Source organism: Bombina bombina, chromosome 12 (assembly GCF_027579735.1).
Source record: "Bombina bombina isolate aBomBom1 chromosome 12, aBomBom1.pri, whole genome shotgun sequence".
Classification (NCBI taxonomy): Eukaryota; Metazoa; Chordata; class Amphibia; order Anura; family Bombinatoridae; genus Bombina; species Bombina bombina.
The window spans coordinates 73,024,233-73,050,487 of NC_069510.1; the positions used below are offsets into that span (position 1 = coordinate 73,024,233).

Genomic DNA, 26,255 nt, shown 5'->3' on the forward strand with positions numbered 1-26,255 from the left:
GTATGATTCAGATAGAGCATGCAATTTTAAGCAACTTTTTAATTACTCCTATTATCAATTTTCTTTGTTCTCTTGGTATCTTTATTTGAAAAAGCAAGAATCTAGGCATAGGAGCCGGCTCGTTTTTGGTTCAGCACCTGGGTAGAACTTTCTGATTAGTGTCTAAATGTAGCCACCAATCAGCAAGCGCTACCCAGGTGCTGAACCAAAAATGGGCTGGCTCCTAAGCTTACATTTAAATAGAGATACCAAGAGAACAAAGAAAATTTGATAATAGGAGTAAATTGGAAAGTTGTTTAAAATTGCCTGCTCTATCTGAATCATGAACGTTTAATTTTGACTAGACTATTCCTTTACCTCTTTGTAATTCTGCATAAAAAAAATTAATTTTAAGAACTGAAACAATTTTACAATGAACTTATGTTATCTTTTTACGTAGACCATTATTGTTTTAAAATTGGCTGCAAAGTTAATTGTCTTCTGCATAGAACTCCATAGCTTAAAGGCGAAAAGCAAGTGTCTGGCTGTAGCAGATACACCCAGTTTTGTGAGACTGTCAGAGAGAAGACTTGTATATTATACAGAAGCGATATTTGTACTAGAGGTCTGAGGGTACCATGTAAAACTAGGACCAAACAGAAATACAATATCCCACTACAACAAGCACTTCGTTCTCAGACTATAGGTTAAATATTAGACATTTCTGATTAATCTACAGCAGAATAAGAATTACCAGGGGTGTGGGGGTGGGGGGAGGTGCAGGTATTATGGAAAATTATATATGCAGTAAAGGGCAGAGTTATTTAGTACAAACAGGAATGTTTGTGTTGTGGGTTACATAACAGGACAGTGACTGCCGACCGTGCAGAATTTTCCTTTAGGCCTTTCTAGGGACAAACAGTTTTTGCACAAAAGCTTGTGTGTAACGTGTCCCGTGCCAGCTTTATTTTCTGCTGTCTGATACAGCAACAAATCCTCAAATGCGGAATTCCAAAATCCAAACTTTTTAATTTAATATTTTTTTTTTTAATAAAATGATCAAAAATGACTTTTCCTCCAACCTGTAAGTCACAATCTTCTCTGCCTGTGTCTTTGGTTTGTGTTTTGTGTTCTAAAATGCAAATAATAGTCTGTATTTATTTAAAACAACAAATATGACCTTTCTGATTACTGTACAGAGGATACTATGAATACACAAGTGCTAAACATGATATAAAACTAGCTTTAAGCTTTATTATGACACATAAATATTACCGAAATGACATAAGATGTTGTTTACACTTGGTCCCATCCCCTCTCCAAACTGTTCCATTTTACAGATACAAATATTCTTAAAACCAAACCTGTTCTGATCCCCCGCAGTTTGGATAAAGGGTTTTCTACCTGTATTACATTATTCTATTTTACAGCCTGTGCCTCATGTAAGGATCAAGCTGTTGACATCTCTGGTTAGCTTTTCTAATTGGAGCTGTGCTACAACATCCATTTAATTCCCATTACTTTACCATCTTTTCTTTACAGAGCTTAATGTGCTGTTTTGTGTCTGACGGCTATTTCAGTCTGTGTAAAGCTAAGAGATCTAAACCATTTATGGGATTCCGTCTGACGATTCCAGCACGTTAGAAAACCCTGTTAAATCCTTAGGGTTTTTATTCCATTTTTAGCCCTTTAAAGTGATGGTAAAATAGAATTGATTTAAACTTGCAATTCCGTAGTATTCGTGTAGTACAATCAAATTGCATTTTTGTTTTTTAAAAACAATTGTATATATTTTTTTATAAATATATCCATTTCTAGTTCTGTATTCTTTTTTTATTGCTCCGCACCCTATTATTTGCCTTTCTGTCTTCTAGCGATGTAAAGAGCGGTCCCACCTGCTCTCTACGTATTTCTCAGTGTGCGCTACAGAGCTGTTGTTGCCTTTCTCATGCTAAAATCGTATTTTCAGCTGCCCCAATGTAAACCCTACATTTATCAGAACGGCTGAGAAGACAGTCTTGGGATAGAATAGCTTTTATAACCTTCCACTTGTTCAAAACGAGCATTATTACCACTAATAATAAGTAGTGTTAAAGGGACAGTCTACCATGAATTGTTATTGTTTTAAAATATAGATAATCCCTTTATTACCCATTCCCCAGTTTTGCATAACCAACACAGTTATATTAATGTACTTTTTACCTCTGTGATTACCTTGTATCTAGGAACCTTCTTCCAGCCCCCTGATCACATGACTGCGACTGTTTATTATCTATTGTCTTAAATTTAGCATTGTTTTGTGCTAAATCTTAAATAACCACCTCTGCCTGAACACAGTGTTATCTATATGGCCCACGTGTACTTTCTGTCTGTGTTGAAAAGAGATTTAAAAAGCCTGTGTGTGATAAGAGGCAGCCCTCAAAGGCTTAGAAATTAGCATATGAGCCTACCTATGTTTAGTTTAAACTAAGAATACCAAGAGGAAAAAAGCAAATTTGATAATAAAGGAAATTGGAAAGTTGATTAAAATTAAAAGTCCTATCTGAATAATGAAAGTTTAATTTATACTAGACTGTCCCTTTAACACTCACATGCAATATGCAGCTCTGTGATTTGAGTAAACATTCTTGTTCCGATTAATTGTTTACTATTACGTCAGTGGGATTCTCTATATTTCAGTAATGCACATGTGTATTGCCATTAGTGAGTTTAACAAACTGCAGACCTAAAAGAGAGTGAGTCGTAATAGTGAGCCGTATGGCTTAAAACATGATTGGTTGGCAAACGACAACATCACTTTAAGTAAAAAAGTCTTGTGAGGGTGGAGGGGAGTGTTGGCAACTTGAGCAAGGATCTAAATGCAAGAATAAAATATTCCAGAATAAGTATTTATAGCAAACTTTGAAAACAATTAATATGTAGAATCAGTTCAACTTTAATATAAAAATGAGGAACAGCGTGGAGTTTTCCATCACTTTAATCAGTTATCAATTTATTTTATTTTTACATTTAATTTACTTATTGTAATCAGCTAAATTTGTAAAGCCACCCTCAGATCTGCTACTTAAAGGAAATTTTAAACTTGTACCATATGTTAGCAGCCAATCGCCGCTATGCAAACTAAATGTTTTAATATAAATTGTTATAAGATTTTGCAAATAAAGAGCAGTTCAGGAAGGCAGCTGTTAAAAAACCTGGTGGTATCTGTGTTTCTGGTCTCTTTCGCTGTGGCTAAATAAAGACAGATCTATATGAGTTTCAGCTCTGAGTTAACCAATCGCTATGTAGAATGTTGCAGGGTGAGATGCATGTCGCCATAATGGAGGCACATTAGTCTCTCTAGGATGAGTGGAACTAAAACGATATGCAGAGGTATTTTACAGCAAAAGCAGGCAAAACAAATAATATTGTATGTTGTAATGTTCTATTTTCCTTAAAGGGACACTCAAGTCATGATTCAGATAGAGCAGCAATTTTAAACAACTTTCCAATTTACTTCCATTACCAAAAGGTGCACAGTCTTTTTATATTTACACTTTTTGAATCACCAGCTCCTACTGAGCATGTGCAAGAATTCACAGAATATATGCATTTCTGATTGGCTGATGGCTGTCGCATGACACCGGGGCAGTGGAAATAGACATAACTTGCTATTGCATTTGCTGGTTCTTTAAAAGGATATAATACTTATATGCTATATCACTTGAAACTGATGCAGTATAACTGTAAAAAGCTGACAGGATAATATCACCTGAACATCTCTCTGTAAAAAAGGAAGATATTTCTCTTGTTAAGTGTGTTCAGTCCACGGGTCATCCATTACTTATGGGATATATTCTCCTTCCCAACAGGAAGTTGCAAGAGGATCACCCAAGCAGAGCTGCTATATAGCTCCTCCCCTCACATGTCATATCCAGTCATTCTCTTGCAAGTCTCAACAAAGAAGGAGGTCGCGAGAGGAGATAGGAGTTTTTTACATAATTATTCTTCAATCAAAAGTTTATTATTTTAAAATGGCACCGGAGTGTGCTGTTTTTTTCTCTCAGGCAGTATTTAGAAGAAGAATCTGCCTGCGTTTTCTATGATCTTAGCAGACGTAACTAAGATCCACTGGCTGTTCTCGCACATTCTGAGGAGTGGGGTAACTTCAGAAAAGGGAATAGCATGCGGGGTTCCCCGCAAATGAGGTATGTGCAGTAAATATTTTCTAGGAATGGAATTGACTAAGAAAACACTGCTGTTACCCATATGATGTAAGTACAGCCTTTAATGCAGTAGTAGCGACTGGTATCAGGCTGATAAATGTATGCGCAGTTGAGTTATTTTCTAGGGACTAGAATTTGACTGAGAAAATACTGTTAATACTGAAATAAATGTATAAGCCTTAACTGCAGTAGAAGCGACTGGTAGCAGGCTTAGTGATAACTTTGCATAACACTGGAAAGTTGTTTTAAAACGTTTACTGGCATGTTATTCGTTTTTGTGAGGTACTTTGGTGATAAATCTTTTTGGGCATGATTTTTTTTCCATATGGCTAACGTATATTTCTGCATAGAAACCGTTGTAACAGGTCTCCCACTGTTGTAATATGAGTGGGAGGGGTCTTTTTTTAGCGCCTTGTTGCGCAGTTAAAATTCTAGCACAGTCTTCCTGCTTCTTCCTCCTCGATCCAGGACGTCTCCAGAGAGCTCAGGGGTCTTCAAAATTCATTTTTGAGGGAGGTAATCTGCTGTGACAGTGTGTTTGACTGTGATAAAAGCGTTAAATCTTAAATTGATTATCCGTTTTTTTTGGGGTATTGAGGGGTTAATCATCCGTTTGCTTGTGGGTGCAATCCTCTGCTAAATTCATACATTTACTGCTATAATTGTTGGCTATAACTGAATTAGTTCATTGTTATTTCAACTGTGACAGTTTTTGTGTTTTTAAAAGCGCTGCAGCGTTTTTCCTATTGCTTGTAAATTTATTGAAAGTTTTTTCCAAGCTTGCTAGCCTTCATTGCTAGTCTGTTTAAACATGTCTGATACAGATGATTCTACTTGTTCATTATGTTTAAAAGCCAATGTGGAGCCCAATAGAAATATGTGTACCAATTGTATTGATGTTACTTTAAATAAAAGTCATTCTTTACTGGTAAAGAAATTATCACCAGACAACGAGGGGAAAGTTATGCCGCCTAACTCTCCTCACGTGTCAGTACCTTCGCCTCCCGCTCAGGAGGCGCGTGAGATTGTGGCGCCAAGTACATCAAGGCCCTTACAAATCACTTTGCATGATATGGCTAATGTTATGAAAGAAGTATTATCTAATTTGCCTGAGTTAAGAGGCAAGCGCGATAGCTCTGGGTTAAGGACAGAGCGCGCCGATGACACGAGAGCCATGTCCGATACTGCGTCACAATTTGCAGAACATGAGGACGGAGAGCTTCATTCTGTGGGTGACGGATCTGATCCGGGGAGACCGGATTCAGAAATTTCAAATTTTAAATTTAAGCTTGAGAACCTCCGTGTATTGCTAGGGGAGGTGTTAGCGGCTCTGAATGATTGCGACACGGTTGCAATCCCAGAGAAATTATGTAGGCTGGATAAATACTATGCGGTACCGGTGTGTACTGACGTTTTTCCTATACCTAAAAGGCTTACAGAAATTATTAGCAAGGAGTGGGATAGACCCGGTGTGCCCTTTTCCCCTCCTCCGATATTTAGAAAAATGTTCCCAATAGACGCCACCACACGAGACTTATGGCAGACGGTCCCTAAGGTGGAGGGAGCAGTTTCTACTTTAGCCAAGCGTACCACTATCCCGGTGGAGGATAGTTGTGCTTTCTCAGATCCAATGGATAAAAAATTTGAAGGTTACCTTAAGAAAATGTTTGTTCAACAAGGTTTTATATTACAGCCCCTTGCATGCATTGCGCCCGTCACTGCTGCAGCGGCATTCTGGTTTGAGTCTCTGGAAGAGGCTATTCGCACAGCACCATTGGATGAGATTATGAACAAGCTTAAAGCCCTTAAGCTAGCTAATGCATTTATTTCGGATGCCGTTGTACATTTAACCAAACTCACGGCTAAGAACTCCAGATTCGCCATCCAGGCGCGCAGAGCGCTATGGCTAAAATCCTGGTCAGCAGATGTAACTTCTAAATCTAAATTGCTTCATATTCCTTTCAAAGGGCAAACCTTATTCGGGCCCGGCTTGAAAGAAATTATTGCTGACATTACTGGTGGTAAGGGTCACACCCTTCCTCAGGACAGGGCCAAATCAAAGGCCAAACAGTCTAATTTTCGTGCCTTTCGTAATTTCAAGGCAGGAGCAGCATCAACTTCCTCCGCTCCAAAACAGGAAGGGACTGCTACTCCTTACAGACAGGGTTGGAAAGGCAACCAGTCCTGGAACAAGGGCAAGCAGGCCAGAAAACCTACTTCTGCCCCTAAGACAGCATGAAGAAAGGGCCCCCTATCTGGAAACAGATCTAGTGGGGGGGCAGACTTTCTCTCTTCGCCCAGGCCTGGGCAAGAGATGTCCAGGATCCCTGGGCATTGGAGATAATATCTCAGGGATACCTTCTGGACTTCAAAACTTCTCCTCCACAAGGGAGATTTCATCTGTCAAGGTTATCAACAAATCTAATAAAGAAAGAGGCTTTTCTACGATGTGTACAAGACCTCTTAGTAATGGGAGTGATCCACCCGGTTCCGCGGACGGAACAAGGGCAAGGTTTTTACTCAAATCTGTTTGTGGTTCCCAAAAAAGAGGGAACCTTCAGGCCAATCTTGGACCTGAAGATCTTAAACAAATTCCTAAGGGTTCCATCGTTCAAGATGGAAACTATTCGAACAATCCTACCCATGATCCAAGAGGGTCAATATATGACCACAGTGGACTTAAAGGATGCCTACCTTCACATACCGATTCACAAAGATCATTATCGGTACCTAAGGTTTGCCTTTCTAGACAGGCATTACCAGTTTGTAGCTCTTCCCTTCGGGTTGGCTACGGCCCCGAGAATTTTTACAAAGGTTCTGGGCTCGCTTCTGGAGGTACTAAGACCGCGAGGCATAGCAGTGGCTCCGTACCTAGACGACATTCTGATACAGGCGTCAAGTTTTCAAAATGCAAAGTCTCATACAGAGATAGTTCTAGCATTTCTGAGGTCGCATGGGTGGAAGGTGAACATGGAAAAGAGTTCTCTGTTACCACTCACAAGGGTTCCCTTTCTAGGGACTCTTATAGATTCTGTAGAGATGAAGATTTACCTGACGGAGTCCAGGTTATCAAAAATCCTAAATGCTTGCCGTGTCCTTCATTCCATTCCAAGCCCATCAGTAGCTCAGTGCATGGAAGTAATCGGCTTAATGGTCGCGGCAATGGACATAGTGCCATTTGCGCGCCTGCATCTCAGACCGCTGCAACTATGCATGCTAAGTCAGTGGAATGGGGATTACTCAGATCTGTCCCCTTTACTAAATCTGGACCAGGAGGCCAGAGATTCTCTTCTCTGGTGGTTGTCGCGGGTTCATCTGTCCAAAGGAATGACTTTTCGCAGACCAGATTGGACGATTGTAACAACAGATGCCAGCCTACTAGGCTGGGGTGCAGTCTGGAACTCCCTGAAGGCTCAGGGATCGTGGACTCAGGAGGAGAAACTCCTCCCAATAAACATTCTGGAGTTAAGAGCAATATTCAATGCTCTTCTAGCTTGGCCTCAGTTAGCAACACTGAGGTTCATCAGATTTCAGTCGGACAACATCACGACTGTGGCTTACATCAATCATCAAGGGGGAACCAGGAGTTCCCTAGCGATGTTGGAAGTCTCGAAGATAATTCGCTGGGCAGAGTCTCACTCTTGTCATCTGTCAGCGATCTACATCCCAGGCGTGGAGAACTGGGAGGCGGATTTTCTAAGTCGCCAGACTTTTCATCCAGGGGAGTGGGAACTTCACCCGGAGGTGTTTGCTCAACTGATTCTTCGTTGGGGCGAACCGGAGCTGGATCTCATGGCATCTCGCCAGAACGCCAAGCTTCCTTGTTACGGATCCAGGTCCAGGGACCCGGGAGCGGTGCTGGTAGATGCACTAGCAGCCCCTTGGGTTTTCAACATGGCTTATGTGTTTCCACCATTTCCGTTGCTACCTCGACTGATTGCCAGGATCAAACAGGAGAGAGCATCGGTGATTCTGATAGCGCCTGCGTGGCCACGCAGGACCTGGTATGCAGACCTAGTGGACATGTCGTCCTGTCCACCATGGTCTCTGCCTCTGAGGCAGGACCTTCTAATTCAGGGTCCTTTCAACCATCCAAGCCTAATTTCTCTGAGGCTGACTGCATGGAGATTGAACGCTTGATTCTATCAAAGCGTGGTTTTTCGGAGTCGGTAATTGATACATTAATACAGGCTCGTAAACCTGTTACCAGAAAAATTTACCATAAAATATGGCGTAAATATTTATATTGGTGTGAATCCAAGAGTTACTCATGGAGTAAGGTTAGGATTCCTAGGATATTGGCTTTTCTACAAGAAGGTTTAGAAAAGGGTTTATCCGCTAGTTCGTTAAAGGGACAGATTTCTGCTCTGTCTATTCTTTTACACAAACGTCTGGCAGAGAATCCAGACGTCCAGGCTTTTTGTCAGGCTTTGGCTAGGATTAAGCCTGTGTTTAAAACTGTTGCTCCTCCGTGGAGCTTAAACTTGGTTCTTAAAGTTCTTCAGGGTGTTCCGTTTGAACCCCTTCATTCCATTGATATTAAGCTTTTATCTTGGAAAGTTCTGTTTTTGATGGCTATTTCCTCGGCTCGAAGAGTCTCTGAGTTATCTGCCTTACATTGTGATTCTCCTTATCTGATTTTTCATTCAGACAAGGTAGTTCTGCGTACTAAACCTGGGTTTTTACCTAAGGTTGTTTCTAACAGGAATATCAATCAAGAGATTGTTGTTCCATCATTATGTCCTAATCCTTCCTCAAAGAAGGAACGTCTTTTGCATAATCTGGACGTAGTCCGTGTCCTGAAGTTCTATTTACAGGCAACTAAAGATTTTCGGCAAACTTCTTCTCTGTTTGTCGTTTATTCTGGTCAGAGGAGAGGTCAAAAGGCTTCGGCCACCTCTCTCTCTTTTTGGCTGCGTAGCATAATACGTTTAGCCTATGAGACTGCTGGACAGCAGCCTCCTGAAAGAATTACAGCTCATTCCACTAGAGCTGTGGCTTCCACCTGGGCCTTTAAAAATGAGGCCTCTGTTGAACAGATTTGCAAGGCTGCAACTTGGTCTTCACTTCATACCTTTTCAAAATTTTACAAATTTGACACTTTTGCTTCTTCGGAGGCTGTTTTTGTGAGAAAGGTTCTACAGGCAGTGGTTCCTTCTGTTTAATGTTCCTGCCTTGTCCCTCCCATCATCCGTGTACTTTAGCTTTGGTATTGGTATCCCATAAGTAATGGATGACCCGTGGACTGAACACACTTAACAAGAGAAAACATAATTTATGCTTACCTGATAAATTTATTTCTCTTGTAGTGTGTTCAGTCCACGGCCCGCCCTGTCTTTTTTTGAGGCAGTTCTAAATTTTAATTAAAACTCCAGTCACCACTGCACCCTATAGTTTTTCCTTTCTCGTCTTGTTTCGGTCGAATGACTGGATATGACATGTGAGGGGAGGAGCTATATAGCAGCTCTGCTTGGGTGATCCTCTTGCAACTTCCTGTTGGGAAGGAGAATATATCCCATAAGTAATGGATGACCCGTGGACTGAACACACTACAAGAGAAATAAATTTATCAGGTAAGCATAAATTATGTTTTTACCTCACAATTTCCTCAGCTCAGCAGAGTAAGTGCTGTGTAAAAATGTATCTTTAAGTTACTGTTCAGCTGCAGGTAAAAAATAAAATAAATGAAGAAATGAACTGCAGTCAATCAACATCAACAGTGCTAACGTCATGAACTCTTTTACTGTGATCTCATGAGATTTCACTTAACTCTCATGAGATTTAATAGTAAACTTCCTTACACTGAATAGGGAAATGAGTGTGCATGAGGCTCACTCCCTTGCCTGTCCTGGGACAGACAAACTGATTTGCTGTTTAAAGTCCTTTGTAATGGGGTGTGAATACTTAGGACATTTTGAGGTAAAATATCTTTTCTTTTTTATATAAAGATGTTCAGGTGATATTTTCTAGTCAGCTTTTTACAGCTATTCTGCATCACTTTCAAGTGTTTCAACATTTGCGTATCATGGCCCTTTAACAAAACATTTTTTATTTTTATGCATTTTCTTCCCCTACTCCTGAGTCCTGAGCAAATCCTAACATAACATTTCACCTTTTCAATTGATGGGCCAGTTGTGCTTGTCCAGCCCTTTCCTGCTTTAGGCTGGACAAGCTTGTCCAATAGCAAAACCCTTATGTGTTCTTTACTGTGTTATCAGAAACCATCTTGCAGTTGTCTTGCTGTAAAATGATTTGCGTTATCTGCAGTGTGTTCTAATCTCTTCGGAGAACAAGGAAATGTAAATCAGCTTGCATAACCTTGTGCTTTCTGCAGTTTAACAATCTATGTAGACTTTGTTAGGAATTCTAACTTCCCTATCTAATCTGTACCACTGGAAGATCTGAGAACTGTTTATGCAATTATTACGGACTCTAAGCAGAAATAGCTGTAAGGGTGCTATTCACAGGAACAGTGTTATATAGGAAGAGATGGTCATTACTTATACAGACATCCCAACCTGCAAAAACTCATTTCAGGGAGGTGGGATCATTGGCTACTGCGCCGCCCCCCCACTCCCAGTTATATATTGGACACCTTGAAACCCTAAATAAGATAGAGACTTATTATTAAAGTAGCTTCCCACTAAAGTCACATTAAAAAAAAGTAGCTTTCTTGCACAACCACATACAACAAACCTATTTTCCAGTGATCGTACGCTTGTTGAATGCTTACTTCAGGGAGAGTTGGGATGTCTGCTTATATTGTAACAAAACATTTAAAGGGCCACTAAACCCAAAATCTTTCTTAAATGATTCAGATAGAGAATACAAATTTAAACAACATTACAATTTACTTCTATTATTTATTTTGCAACATTTTTTAGCTATCCTTAGTTGAAGAAAAAGCAATGCACATGGCGAGCCAATCACACGAGGCTTCTATGTGCAGCAACCAATCAGCAGCTACTGAGCATATCTAGATATGCTTTTCAGCAAAGAATATCAAAAGAATAAAACAAATTAGATAATAGAAGTAAATTAGGAAGATGTTTAAAATTGCATTCTCTTTCAAAATCATGAAAGAAAAAATGTGGGTTTCATGTCCCTTTAATAGCTGAAAAGAACCTCTTGTATTTAGCTATGCCCCTGGTATGATGCCTACAGTGCAAGCTTCTGGTAGATTTGTGAGGATTTATACCTAAATAGCTCATTTATGCCAATTTCCCTTTCGGATCTCAGTTTGCATTCCTTGGTCTCATTCCTCACATAACTTTCTTCAGTTCTTCTTAAAGGGACACGAAACCCAAAATGTTCTTTCTTTATTCAATTTTTTAAAAAGATTCCAATTTACTTTTATTTTCAAGTTTGCTTTGTTCTCGTGCTATTCTTTATAGAAGAGATAACTAGGTAGGTATGGAAGTCTGGAGCACAACATGGCAGAAAGAAGTGCTGCCATCTAGTGATCTTGCAAATGTATAAAATTATTGCAAAACTGCTGCCATATAATGCTGTAGACACGTGCACCCTTCTGAGGTTACCGCCCTGATTTCCAATAAATGATGCCAAGAGAAGAAAGAAAATTTTAAAATAGAAGTAAATTAGAAAGTTGTTTAAAATTGCATGCTCTACGTCAGGGCTCGACAAACCCAGGTGCCAGGTAGCCACTGGCTCCTAAGTTGTTGTGTTCTTTCTCTCTCTTTCTCTCTCGCTCTCTCTCTCTCTCTCTCGCGCTCTCTCTCTCGCGCTCTCTCTCTCGCTCTCTCTCTCGCACGCTCTCTCTCTCTCGCGCTCTCCCTCCTTCCTCTCCCTATATATATATATATATATATATATATATATATATATATATATATATATATATACACATATATACACACCACTCTCTGGCTCTCAATGAGTTTGGAGTGACTCCTGCTGCCGTTTGTCTGACCTCGCTGTATGCTACACAGTGGTTGCTTTAGATCTGTGCAAACAGAGTGTCTAGGAATGCAGATTGTGTCATCAACATGACCATTATAAATACCTTTAGCAAATGCTATATTGCTGATATGTACTATTTCATATTTTAAATATTAACTTAAAACAGCTTGTGAGACAATTTAGATAAGTGTGGCTATTTATTTATTTAAAGGAAGCAAAAAACTGTGTCAAATGTCAGGTTTATTTATTTAAAGATATTTCTTCTTTCCTTGAAGGAACAGTAAATGCCTAGAGTTTTTTTATATAAAATGTTTAGTTATGAATAATGAAACAGCTTTGCATTTTATTAATTTTGCAACCCCTTTTCATGTAAATTAGTCCTGAAAATTGAGCAATTTCTCATTCTCAGAACTTAAAATGCACACTGCTGACTTCTCAAGGCTAACCCTGCTACACATTTGTCCCTTATTGCCTTTATCAGAGAAAAACTGCAAAACACATTTTATACTATTAATATGACGTGGCTAGCCTTGTTGTCTGCAGACTAAAGCCCAGATTGTCTCTTCCAAATAAGGCAAATGGTTGGTGGAGTTTGGCTCTCGAAAAATGATTGCAGTAAAAAAAGATGTTAATTTATTTTAAAAGTGTTTAGACTTTGCCGAGATGTTAATCTATAGCAACACAACAGAAATGTATTTACAAGGGGTTTACTGTTCAATTTAATAAGCAAATGAAGAGCTTTACTGCAGACTATGTTCATGCAAAGTAAATGTTTTGAAAGCAGAATTTGCATTGTTTCATAGTCCAATGACACACCCTTTGAAAAAGGAATAGGTTTTTCTTATCTGCTTTTGTTGTGTTAGAGGACAAACATAAAGAGCTTCTGCACTAAGCAGCCAATCACTGTATAGCTTGTTGGTCACAAAAACACAATTTTTACATAAGGGGATATAGAGCAAAAAGAAAATGCTGTAGTGGGTTAGAGTATTTTATTAGTGCACTAGGTAAAGGGGTAGTTTAACGTCTCAAATTTGGAAGGTACCACATCCCGCCATGGATTTGGTACAGAGCGATTAACTCCACATTTTCCTAAACGGGTTACCTTTTTACTGTTCCAATATCGTTCCCGGGCACCGCAACCGCCGCTGGGAACCTAACCATGCGTGCCCCCCCCCACGGTGGGATAAAGGTAACATGTTTAGGTAAATGTGGAGTTGATCCCTCTGTTCCAATTTCGTTCCCTGGCGACGCAACTGCCGGTGGGAACCTATCCAAGCCCCCCACGGCGGGATGTGGTACCTTCCGAATTTGGGATGCTAAACTACCTCTTTACCGTGCACTATTGCTTTGCTCTGCAAAGGGGTTAAACACCGTAAAATTTGTCTCGGAACAGCAGTGCACTACTGGGAGCTAGCTGAATAAATCTCGTAAGCCAATGGCAGGAGACATTTGTGTGAAGTCACCAATCAGCAGCTAGATCCCAGTAATGCATTGCTGTTCCTGAGCCTACCTAGGTGCGATTTTCAGCTAAGTATACCAAGCGAATTAAAGGGACTTAAAACCTATTTTTTTCTTCTTTTATGATTCAAATAGAACATACAATATTAAATGACTTTCCAATTTACTTCTATTACCAATTTTTTCTTTATTCTTGTTATATCCTTTTTTGAAAGAGCAGCAATACATTACTAGGAGTTAGCTGAACACAACATGTGAGACAATGAGGCATTTATGTAAAGCCACCAATCAGCAGATGGCTCCCATCTCCTGAGCCTTCCTAGGTATGCTTTTCAACAAAGGATACCAAGAGAACATAGCAAATTAGATAACAGAAGTAAACTTCAAAGTTGTTTAAAATTGTATGCTCTATCTGAATCATGGAAGAAACATTTAGGTTTCCATGTTCCTTTAAGTAAATTAGTTAAGAGAAATAAATTGAAGAGTGTCCTGAAATGACATGCTCTATCTGATCAACAAATGCTTAATTTTGTCTTCCATGTCCCTTTAAAGCACAAGAAAGTTGACCAAATAAACGAGTATGTTACAAAGTGTTTGTTTTCTCCATACGCATAATTGTGTTTTGAGTTTAAAGGGACACTGAACCCAATTTTTTTCTTTCGTGATTCAGATAGAGCGTGCCATTTTAAGCAACTTTCTAATTTACTCCTATTATCAATTTTTCTTCGTTCTCTTGCTATCTTTATTTGAAAAAGGCATCTAAGCTATTTTTGGTTCAGTACTCTGGACAGCACTTGTTTATTGGTTGGTTAATATAATCCATGGGCCGGCATCTAAACTTACATTCTTTCTTTACAAATAAAGATACCAAGAAAATGAAGAAAATTTGATAATAGGAGTAAATGAGAAAGTTGCTTAAAATTGCATGCTCTTTCTGAATCACAAAAGAAAATATTGGGGTTCAGTGTCCCTTTAATGTCCCTTTAAATGTATTTTTCTCTCCTGTATTTAGTATGAAAAATACCCCCTAAAAGGTGACTCCATCCCCAGGATAGTTATTGCAGAATATATTCCCTGTTAACAGCTTTACAGAGAATGTGTTTGCTTTCCCAGGTCTCTCTAGCTACACCCCCAAACACTCCGTAGAATATAGCAAATGGCAAGAAAAGAAATACGAGGAGACGCCATCCCCGGACAGCAATACTATACATGAAGATATGGTAAATTCCCCTTTCCCTGTCTATATTCTGCATTGGTCTGAGTGATGTGTGCTCTATAGTTATTGGAGCAAGGGATTCCAAGTTTTCTGTATATAGGTCCAGTCACTAATGGAGTGATAGGCTGGGGGCCACATGAAACTATTGTATGAAATGAAAAAAGTCCTGGCATTCCAGGGGTAGTAATGTTATAAAAAGGCTACATTTATTGAAAAATAATTAAAAACACAAACATGCAGGGTAGCGTGACCCCTGACGCGTTTCACAATTGCAATTAGTGCTGTTCTCACACTTATTATGCCTAATAATAAAATTTGATTCTAACCACATGCACATATTACTAATGTATGTTTTCTGTTCAGTGATGTCACATAAATCTATTGCACTTTACAAACTGGTTACACCAGATATGTACAAATTCTGAAATGTGCCAATGTTATGTACAAATTATACCTTTAGTAAGCGCTGATGTATGTCTATGTAGATAAAGTGTGGTATCTTATTAGCAAGTTAATAAGATGAAAAAAATAATGTATATTATGTTAAAAAATAGCAGTAATAACTTTAATAGTTATGTCCCCACTTCCTATTCCTTAGAGTTTCTATGTTAAAACATTGCATGGAATATCAGTAATGTAATACTTTGCATTCTTATAACATTTTCAGTTATTTATAAAGGTTACTTCAGCTATAGAAAACACAGATTCATTGCATAATTTAACAAATTGGTTTAATGATGATTTGTGCAGCAAATGTTGAAGAAAAAAAAATATAAGCTCATTTTAGGGGTGTGTCTATTAAGTAGGTGCTGGGAAGAACGATTAATCTGTTTTAAAGGGATACTAAACCCATTTTTTTTTTATTTCATGATTCAGATAGAGTATGAGATTTTAAGTACCTTTCTAATTTACTCCTATTATCAATTTTTCTTTGTTCTCATGCTATCTTGATTTGAAAAAGCAGTACTGTAAGCTTTAGAGTCAGACCATTTTTTGTTCAGCACATGGGTAGCACTTGCTGATTTGTGGCTAAATGTAGCAAACCAATCAGCAGCTCTACCAAGCTGCTGAACTAAAAAATGGGCCGGCTCCTAACCTTTTATTACTGCTTTTTCAAATCAAGATAACATGAGAACAAAGAAAAATTGATAATAAGAGTAAATTAGAAAGTTGCTTAACATTGCATGCTCTATCTATCTGAATCATGAAAGAAAAAATGAGTGGTTAGTATCCCTTTAAGACTAGCTACTTGAATTAGTAAAACCACATGAATTATGTAAACAGGACAATCTGGCTAAGCAAATGGAAAAACTATAAAACAGGAATTTCACATGCTTTTCAAGCTTGCTGGGGGGGGGGGGATACAGACCTTTACAGAGGCAAAATAAACACGGCTAAAGAAAATGTAATATGACCGCTAATTATTTAATGATGAAAGCTGTCTGTGATTTTTATTTTGATCAATTTTAGAATTAGTTTTGCAAATGTGAAATAACTTAATTCCACTAATAAATTGCTTTCTGATTTCTAATGTTTAAATATGTATTGACCCGTGAACATGCCTCAATGTTTAAACAAAATGCTGTGCTTGTTTTCAAGAGGTCAAACTTGTACAATGAGCAGTTACATTTTTTTTTTTTAAGTTTTTTTAAAAAGTGTTTGGATTGGAATGCTGCTGTTAAATCTTTTTGATTGTAAAGTATTCATGAATTATTTGGTGGAAAAACACAATAACTGAGTTTCTAATGGATTTGAATGACTTTGAATTTCAAAACACCTGTCCCATTGAAATTCTGATGGCTTTTACAGTCATAAAAAGAGGAGAATGTTTCAACGCGCTTACATTTCTTCATCAGTTTGAGATTTTTCAAAAATGGTGTTACAGTTGAAGTCTCTAACTTAAACAAAATAATATTTTAATAGAATACAGAAACAATATTTATTATAAGTATATAAAGAAAAGCACATTTGTAAATAGTTGATATAAACAAGTCTGTTATTTATAAATACTTTGCCTTTACCCCAGCCTGGTGGTCTGAGACTGCTGATGTATTGGCAGCTTAAATGGGAATTTATTGGTGAACTCTTAAGGCAGGGCTTGACAAACCCAGGTGCTAGTTTGCCCCTGGCTCCTAACGTGTTTTGGTTATTCTCCATATATCTTTAAACAAATACCACTGTATGGCTCCTAAATATTCTTACTGGGTCCTAAATTTTAATCAGATTTGTCAACCCCTACTTTAAGGTATACAATAGTGTGTTATATACTCTCTTATAGTATACAATATCCTATAAGAAAACTTAGAAGCCAGCCACACCTTTTATAAGAGGATGACGAGGGATTGTATGTAAATCTATATAAAATAATCTAAATAAAGTTTAGTGAGTCATGATTCTAATAATCATGGCTCACAGGATTTTTAATTTCACGTTGTAAGACTGTCCTCCTATCCAACAGGTTATATTCACAATGCACTACCCTGGGTCATATCACTCCCTTAACAATAAGACTCTGTTATTTGCCAGCTGCAGCCTTGGCATTTGAATGAAAGTTTGCTTAATTACAAGTTTAAGCAGTTGATATGAAGTACAGCTTTGATCAATGCTACAAAAAGGTGCCCTTTTAATGTAAACAACAGCTAAAGTCTGGTCAGGAAACTTTACTAGAGACATCTAGTGGTCATTTTTTTTTCTTCTTCAAACTAGTGCAATGAGGTTTTGATGCAAGAAGATTGTCTGTATCACACTCTATCAGTGGTCGACAAATCTGTTTAAAATTTTGGAGCCAGACAGTGGCATTCATCAAATGTATCTCTCTTTGGTATCCTTGGTTGGAGCATGAAAGTGTTTTTTGCACTGTGTCCGTGCATTGCAATATTATACAAGCTACAAGGAGCACCTACAGTTCTGCCTCCACTTACTACTATAGCACACACTGTTTGGATGTCTCCTATCTAAACACAAATGTACTCTGTTTTCAGTCAGTCTTCTTCGTTAAACAGTGCTCCTTGTTATACAGCTGTTTACCATAGAGTTTTACCATAGAGTGTCTGAAGTTACTACACTCTATAGCTCCCTCAACAGGTTGCTTGTATAACTTTTCTTCACACTGCTACCACATAATACTATGATGGCTTGTCCCCTGTCTCAGAAAGGAACCTAGTTTCAACCAAGGATACCAAGAGAAATAGGCAATGATAATAGAGGTAAATTGGAAAAATGTTTAAATTGTACTCTCTGTCTGACTCCTGGAAGTTTCATTTTGACTTTCATGTGTCTTAAAAATAAAATAATTGTAAATTGAATATTTTGATGTTGATTGCATTCTTCTCATTCCCAGCTCACTCCGGCTGACAGCAGCTCCCACTCAGACTTTCGGAGCGAGCCTGCCCTGTACTTCTAGCACTTTCAAAATGGACACCTAACGGTTGTGCACAAGACTTCTCACATCAGTTTGGACTGTTTGGAAAAAAAACACCCCTTTCAACAGGAAATCACTGCCCTGACATCAGCACTCCGACATAAAGAAGTGTCTATATACTGTCTGTTGGGTTACAGACTTGACCAACTTGGCTCTCCTGTACAGAATAGATGCGTTTTACCACTTTTGCTTTACTCATTTCCAATTTCCAGCCTACCAGGCAACGATATACCACTGCTTCACTCCATGGAATGTGTTAACAACATCATATCTGTGTTACAGGTTTAACATTCACAGGGGCCAATGTAAACAATTTCAGCTGCTCACTCTTATACTGGAACAATCAGTGGAGCTCTGTTAATTATATTAATTAGCAGGAGTAGTTCACACTGTTATGAATATTGTAAGCTCCGCCCTCTGGTGGTGGAGGACTGTTTTGCAGTCTGTTATGTCTCAGTGGTTTTGGGTGTTTTGACCATAGGATCTGTGTGTTCACACCGGTATGAATGTTGCAACCACCGAGGGCAAGTTTTGTTTTTTTTATTTGGTAGGTTCAGGTGCTTGGACCATAGGAATTTGTGTGTATGTTTCTGTGAGTTGCCTCTTGGATTGCATTGTGTGATTGACAAGCTGATGCAGCAACTAATCTAACGTGCACTGAAAGCTACTCTTGTTTAAAGGTAGTTTAGTTCTGCAACAGCAATAGGTGTCTTTTTAAGTACCAACCATATGCAGTATAGGGCAGTTATATATAGAACAGAAATAATTTAATAGAGTAAATAGATTGCAGATGAGAAACCAGTATACAGTGCTCTACTGTAGATCAGAACTGACTCTGTACTGTAGATCTGTAGATCAAGCAGTTTCATATACCATATATTATTACCTTTTACTGAATATTATACTAATGTTTGGTGCTTCATAGTTGAAGCTCTGGGATGTCTTTAAAACAGAAGATGTGCAGGAATATTTATGTCATTCTGTAGGTCAGTTTACAATATGTGACTGGTCTGTAAGCCGGCAACATTTGGCTTGTGATTTTGGTAACGATCCATTTAAACAAATTGTGTGTCTTGATCTGTAAAAAACATAAACCTACTCCTATGGAAGGGTATGGATAACAATGGTGTCCCCAGCTAGTTTCTTGTTAAAGCTGTACATGATGATACCTTGAATTTTGATATTACTCCTTAGACCAAGTTACAGCTTGTGCCATCTTCCATTTATAGGTCATATTATACTACCTAACACTCCGTGTAAGCTGGAACTCCTTGCAGTGCCTGTAGGCACAAGTCTAGTTTTTCACCAGCTCAACCTATACTTATAGTAAGTTCATTAATTGTTAGATTCAGGGACAGTGATATAAATGGCATTTTTGGGCAGTGACTTGTTACCTTTTTGGAGACACTCAGTTGTCCACATTTAATTGTAAGGATTTACACTCCAACGATGAGGCCACATTGGCTTTGGACCATTCCATTAAATATCGATGCAAGGCAAGTTCAGAGAACAGCCTACTTATGCAGGTTTATTAGCAAGTTTTGCAGACCATCTTTGTTAGCAAAGTGCTGAGATGTATACAAAAAAAATATAAAAGAATTCTGCAGCCTTCAGGTCTAAAGTAGCCCTGTCATATGCATTATTCATTAACATGCATATTCAAGTAAACTTTGGTCACTTAAAATACTGAAAAACAGGATTCCACCTTTGTCTGTCATATTTTGGAAAAACTATTTAATTTTTCATATAATTAGGTAAGGACATGCAAGTGAGATAGACCTAACATCAGATTAGTAATCCTATCTCTTTATATTGTGTGTACACAGACTATACCAGAGTTTTTATCGATGAAGGTTTAAACTCAAGGTGTCAGGGGAAAGTGATGTTATTTTATTCCATACAACGCTACAAACCTAAAGAATCTCTTAGCCTATTCCTTGTTAACCTTTACCCTCCTCGGCCAGCTAATTGATTTTGTTTTAACTTTTACACTCCTTGACCAGCTAATCACTTGATAACTTTTTGCACTACTTGACCTGCCAGCAGCTATTTGCAAAGTGGCAGTTAACACTCCAGATTTTATGTTAAACATTGCACCCAAACGGAATCCTTGTGATACACATCGCATGTAATATATAACATTTCCATTAGCCAGGAATTCGGTAAGGACACAGCAATTCCGCTGCCCTTTCTGTGCCTGGTTACATATCGGCATTTCCAGCAGAGCAGTCTTGTTTGCACTAAAATTACAATTGTTCCTGTTCACTAAGCACAACATAGTCACACATGCTTGGTTCAAGTACTCTCACACATGTCGGGCAGCATCATGGATCCACTGTGTAAGGGAGACCATATGCATGTTTAGCCACTATCAAAGTCACATTGAGAATTTTCTTTATAATTGTTGGCTTTAGAAAGCACTTCACAGCATTGCAATGCCATGTATCATGCTGTGACATCAGGGTGTTGTTTGTTTACTGCTGGAGATATCTTACATAGATCTGGCCTGTAAGACGGCTTTCAAATGGATTAAATGAAAAAATACCTTTGATTTAAAGGGACAGTCTACACCTTAGTCATCTTAATGTCTTACCTTAGATTAAGCTAGCTTCAAATAACCTCCTTCAGCCTTTCTATATCATGCAGCAGTAAAATTTAATATAGTTTCTGCCAACTTTGAAATGACTGCCAAGCTCCGCCCACTGATGACATTACAATCTGTGCTGCATATTGAATTCTATCAGAATAGTCTCACTAGTTAGATTCAATAGACTGTCAATGCTATTCAGCAGAGTACCTAGATGCAACTCAGATCGTGATGTCATCAGTGGGTGGAGTTTGGCAGCCATTTCAAAGTGGCCAGAAACAATAATCATTTTAAAATATATTTTTTTTTTTACCATTCTTGTTGCATGATCTAGAAAGGGGTGCAGGAAGCTATTTACATAATAAGACTTTTACATAATTAAGGTGGAACTATCCCTTTAATTTCATGGTAATGTTTATGTACTGCTCCACTCCTTCACGGGCATATCCTGTGAGAATTCAGCTACTTCCTAGGTAAATTTGCAAACGCTTACTAGGTGCTGTTAGAAGCACTAACCCAAATCCAGTAGGTAGAGTTAAGGATTGTGTGTTTTTAGGGACACAGTTTCTCAGTGGGGCTGTGGTCAGTGTTTCTAACAGCCTTTGGTAGCCCTAGGAGATTGTTAATAAATTGCAAGTGAAGTTATTTATCAGTACTCGGTCTACTTACAAGCCATTGTCACTGTGTTTGATTATCACAATGCATTTAATCATGTGGACGCCAAGGAATTAAATGGTTTCTGGGGAACTATGGAAGAGTTGGCAAGTAGCCTTTTTGCACTTAGAATATGTAGAAAGGGTGTTCCTTTGTTAGCAAGCAGATTAGCAGGAACACAAATAATAAAAGTGATGTATCGCTGATAGGGTAATGAAAGATTAAGACACCCTAATCCTTTTTAGCGTAACATTTTTGTACTAGTGGCCCTTGCCAACTGTATTTAATGTACACAAAGGGGTTAAACTCGTAGCTTTAGCCCCACAACACTGCAGCACCCGAGCAGGAAACAGTTTGTGATTGGCTGCTACATACATATGCTGCTCTTTATTGGCTGTATCCTGTTTAGCAGCTCTATGCGTTGTGGCTCCTAAATGGGAATTTAGCTGTGTGTTTCACTCATTTGTGCGGCTAGGGATCTGCTGAAAATGGCAGCAGCGTTAGTCTTTTTGGTGCTGGTTATATTTGTCCAGAAGTGCAACAAATATCTTCACAAATCCAGATGTGTGTTCTACTTTTGTACAAATATATCCGGAGCCAAATGCCACAGACTGCAGCCTTTGCATATCCCTACTAGATAGTTAAAGGGATACTAAACCCAAATGTTTTCTTTCATGATTCAGAAATAGCCTGCAGTTTTAAGCAACTAACATTTACTCCTATTATCAATTTTTCTTCGTTCTCTTGCTATCTTTATTTGAAAAAGAAAAAATTGTCATGTTAGAAGACAGCCCATTTTGGGTTCAGCACCTGGGTAGCGCTTGCTGATTGGTAGCTACATTTAGAGACCAATCAGCAAGCGCTACCCAGGTGCTGAACCAAAAATGGGCTGGCTCTTAAGCGTTCATTCCTGCTTTTTCAAATAAAGATAGCAAGAGAACAAAGAAAAATTAATAATAGGAGTGAATTAGAAAGTTGCTTAAAGTTGCTACTCTATCTGAATCGTGAAAGAAAACATTTAGGTTTAGTATCCCTTTAATAAGGGACATTAGTCCAAATATAACATACTCTAACTGTATAGATGGTTTTATTTTTACATTGCTGTGTCTCTTTAATAGCTGCCTGCAAGGTAAAATGGTTGCACATTCTCCAGACACTAAGACTCTTTCAGAACTAGCTAATAAAGAGAGCTTAGTGTCCTGAATTCTTAGGATTGTTTCCCCCTTAGCTATAATACCTCTACATTGCTTTTATTATATTCTACACAGAATCCTATAATTCCAATCGTATTCTCCACAACATTCTGACTTGTACGCAAACAAAGACTTCACCCTCTCTTCCATTTTCTATACAGTTATGTAATAATGTTTCTATACAAGCGACATGATATGATGAATACATTACTGCCTTTTTATTGCTGCAAATTATCTGTTAATTGTTAAATATTTTGTCTGACACAATTGTCTCTCCAATCACCCATGTCTGAATATTGGGGAGATGTGTAATCCTATTCAATTGTCTTCTATGTCTAATTTGTTTTTGTCTTGTTAAGGAAAATATATATAGATATTTTGCACTTGATTTCATAAAGTTTATGGAAGCAATTAATATATATGAAAGATAATTAACCGTTTCCTTCAGATGTTATATATTAGCCAGTTCTGGTTACGTGGCCAAAGTCTGTATTTTGTTTTTCTTGTGTTAAACTTGGACTTGTTAGTTTTCAATCTTTTTGTAAATGGTTTTAGATTACATTCCAAACTCTCTGACTTTATAACTGAATACAGCTGTAACCAGACGATTTAATAAATAATTTCACTGCAGGAGAATTATGTGAAGACTGTTGTTCTACTACTTGTCTTTCTTTCAGTTTCTTCCTTACACATCAGGTTCTGGTACCCCAAAAAAAGTTTAAAGGGACGTATCCATGTGTTAAATCGCTTGAAAGTAATGCAGCATAATTGTAAAAAGCTGACAAGAAAATATCACAGGAACATTTCTATGTAAAAAAAGGAAGATTTTGTTTTTTTACCTCAACATTTCTTCAGTTTACAAAAGTGCTCTGGTAACAGTTATGTCTGCTACTGTCCAGCTGCAAGTTGGAAAAAAAACAATAGCCAATCAGCATCAGCAGTGCTGAGGTCATGCTATACTTTGCTGTGATCTCATGAGATTACACTGGAATCTCATGAGATTGCATAGTAAATTTCCTTAAACTGAATAGGGAAATTAACATGACTGTACCTGCACATGCCAGATGTATGCTCCCTTGCATTTCCCGCAACAAGCATCTTGATTGGCTGCTTAAAGTCTCTATACACTGGGGTATGAATACATTTTGTAGTAAAATATCTTTATATTTTACGTAGATATGTTCAGGTGATAGTTTCTAGTTAGCTTTTTCCAGTTATGCTGCATCACAGCATTTAGGTATTATGTCCTTTTAAAATAAGTTATAGAAATGGAAAATATTTTTCTGTTTTAGTCTATCAACTGGGTGCAAAATGTTTATCAATAAATTAACACATTGTTTGATGTAATTGTTTGTCAATGGCCAAATACCTCCCCCACCTCCACTTGCCTTTTTGGGTGTGGCCTATCCAGACTTATTGCTTGTGTCAACAAGGCTAGCTACAGTGATTTTGTTGGCAAAGCTTGCTTATTTAGCATTATCATATCACCTCTGTTGGGGCCAATACGGGGCAGATATATAGCAGGGTTAGGTGTGTGAAGTCTGCAATGTGCACTTCCAATTCTCAAAATTAGAAAACACCACACTATTCAAAGTAAAATTATAGGGAAGGTATTTTGTGGGAGAACCCAGGGGATAGTCTTGGATCTTAAAAACTGTGTGCTAACAAGAAGTGTAAATAATACTTAATACATTATACTTTCTGCAGCTTGGAAACTAAGCTGCAGTAATATTGAAAACATATATTTTATTTTCACGTTATGTACTCCAGGCCATAAAATGGTTGTGTCTTCCTCATTTCCTAATGGCCAATTATGGCGCTTAAAATGTACACATTAATACACCCTGAGCATGCTCCCAATCGCATTCACATTACCTCGCAACATGAAATATATTCAGAGTTATCAATATAAATAAATGATGCTCATTTGTCTAGGGGTATTCATAAAACACTATAACCAAGTGTGCTACTTCGCTCCTTTTTCTGTGTTTCTCAGACTGTTGCTGTTCTGGTCATGTGATCGCTATGAGCGTAACTAGCCGGTTAGGGGTAAGGTCTGAAATAGATTGCGGCTATGGTCATGTGAGTGCTGAGTGTGAGAAAGGTGGTTAGGTGTCAAACCATTTGCACATGCACATGATTAGTACTGTGGAATTGTGCATGTGTGGGTATGTGCAAGCTACCTGGAATTAGCTACAGCAGAAATCCCTGCCCACCGTGATTGGTCTATGCAAATTAGAACCACAGTGGGTTTGGAAAAAGGCTGTTTTCCTTCTATTGGCAGTGTGAGTCCACAAGAACATTCTTAACCTATGGGAATTACTCTACCTGGCCACCAGGAGGAGGCAAAGCCCAACAAGACTATAGATATCCCTCCCACTTCCCCTACCCTCCAGTAGTTCTTTGCCTCGTATCATAGAGGTAGGCAGAGAGAGGTGCTCTGTAAAGAAGAAATTAAGCTCAACATGGAATGGCTTTTATTGAGAGCCTGGGATCACATATCCATATAAATCTCATTAGAGTATTGATATATATAATACTGGTTGACGCTGGGTCTCTCATACCTCTTTCCAGTCTAATCTGAATCCACTGTCTGATAATGCGTAAGCGTTGTGTTTCACACTAAATTACAGACTTATCATGGGTAAGTTATCCCCTTTCTCTTAGCAACTTGTCTAATAGAGAGGTGGTTTTTGAGTCTTGTCCCTGCGTCTACAATAAGTGTACTGTACACACTCTGGCCCATTTATAGCAGGCAATATCAGGCTATAAGCATACCGATGTACCGAGTATCCAGCCATGCTTCAAGCATACGGCTGAGAAGGGTGCGCTTCATGCGTGCTGGTAGGCAAGACACTGACAAGCATTATAGTGTATGGATACTACAACACCCAGACATGTCACACAGAGGTGTTTGTGTTACGGCTTGACCAGATCTTGTTACCAGTCACCCGGTTACTTAATTTATTATTGTGCAGGCCCGCCCACCATTTGGTGGGATGCTGTCATTACTACAGTCCGCAGGCCTTTATCTGACACAAGCCGCAGCGGTGGACGAAGACGCCGTAGGCAGTGTTTTGACACCATTTCCACTTCAGATCCAATGCGCAATAGTCCTGTGGTAGAGCGGTAGCAACGCAGCTTGGACCAGACCAGAGGTGGTAAGACGCCCTAAACAGCGCTTAAAGGGGGGACCCAGGTCACTACAATCTTTAATACACACCACTTTTATGGATGACTCTATTCTAATAGTCTGGAGGAATCATCCTCAGTATATATAATTGATAACAGTAAATGTATGCTTTACAAATTAATAAACGTGAACCCTCCTTCACAATTATGCAATTGCTGCCTAACATATGTCCTGGCATCTTATTCAGGAGGCCCAAGTGGTGAGATCGCTCAGGAGCTACCGTGGGACCTGTCTCCGGCTTCTCAAATCTCTGCTAATGCGTACTTCTCTGTCCAACATCCTATGAATGCAACTTCAGTTGCCCCAGAATGCTGCACAGAAAGCTGCTTGACCTTGGCTGGGGTGGGCCTTTTACCTAATAACTTTAAGGTCTGTATATAGGCTACTGTGTCTACTGCCCTGAGTGCTAGACAGGTATTGGGAAAGAGA

At 38.6% G+C, this 26,255-nt stretch overlaps 1 protein-coding gene across 3 annotated transcripts in view; it reads left to right on the top strand.

Annotated features, from left to right (window-relative positions):
- Positions 1 to 23,278, top strand: part of TPRN (taperin) — a 127,699-nt gene extending 104,421 nt beyond the window's left edge. For 2 of the 3 annotated variants that reach the window (XM_053695836.1, XM_053695837.1), the window contains exons 3-4: positions 14,676 to 14,782; positions 18,119 to 23,278. In XM_053695836.1, the coding sequence (XP_053551811.1) occupies positions 14,676 to 14,782; positions 18,119 to 18,181 (170 nt within the window). In that variant the 3' untranslated portion in view covers positions 18,182 to 23,278. The remainder of the gene's footprint in view (positions 1 to 14,675; positions 14,783 to 18,118) is intronic. The other variant, XM_053695838.1, reaches the window with a different exon arrangement.
- Positions 23,279 to 26,255: the final 2,977 nt, after the last annotated feature.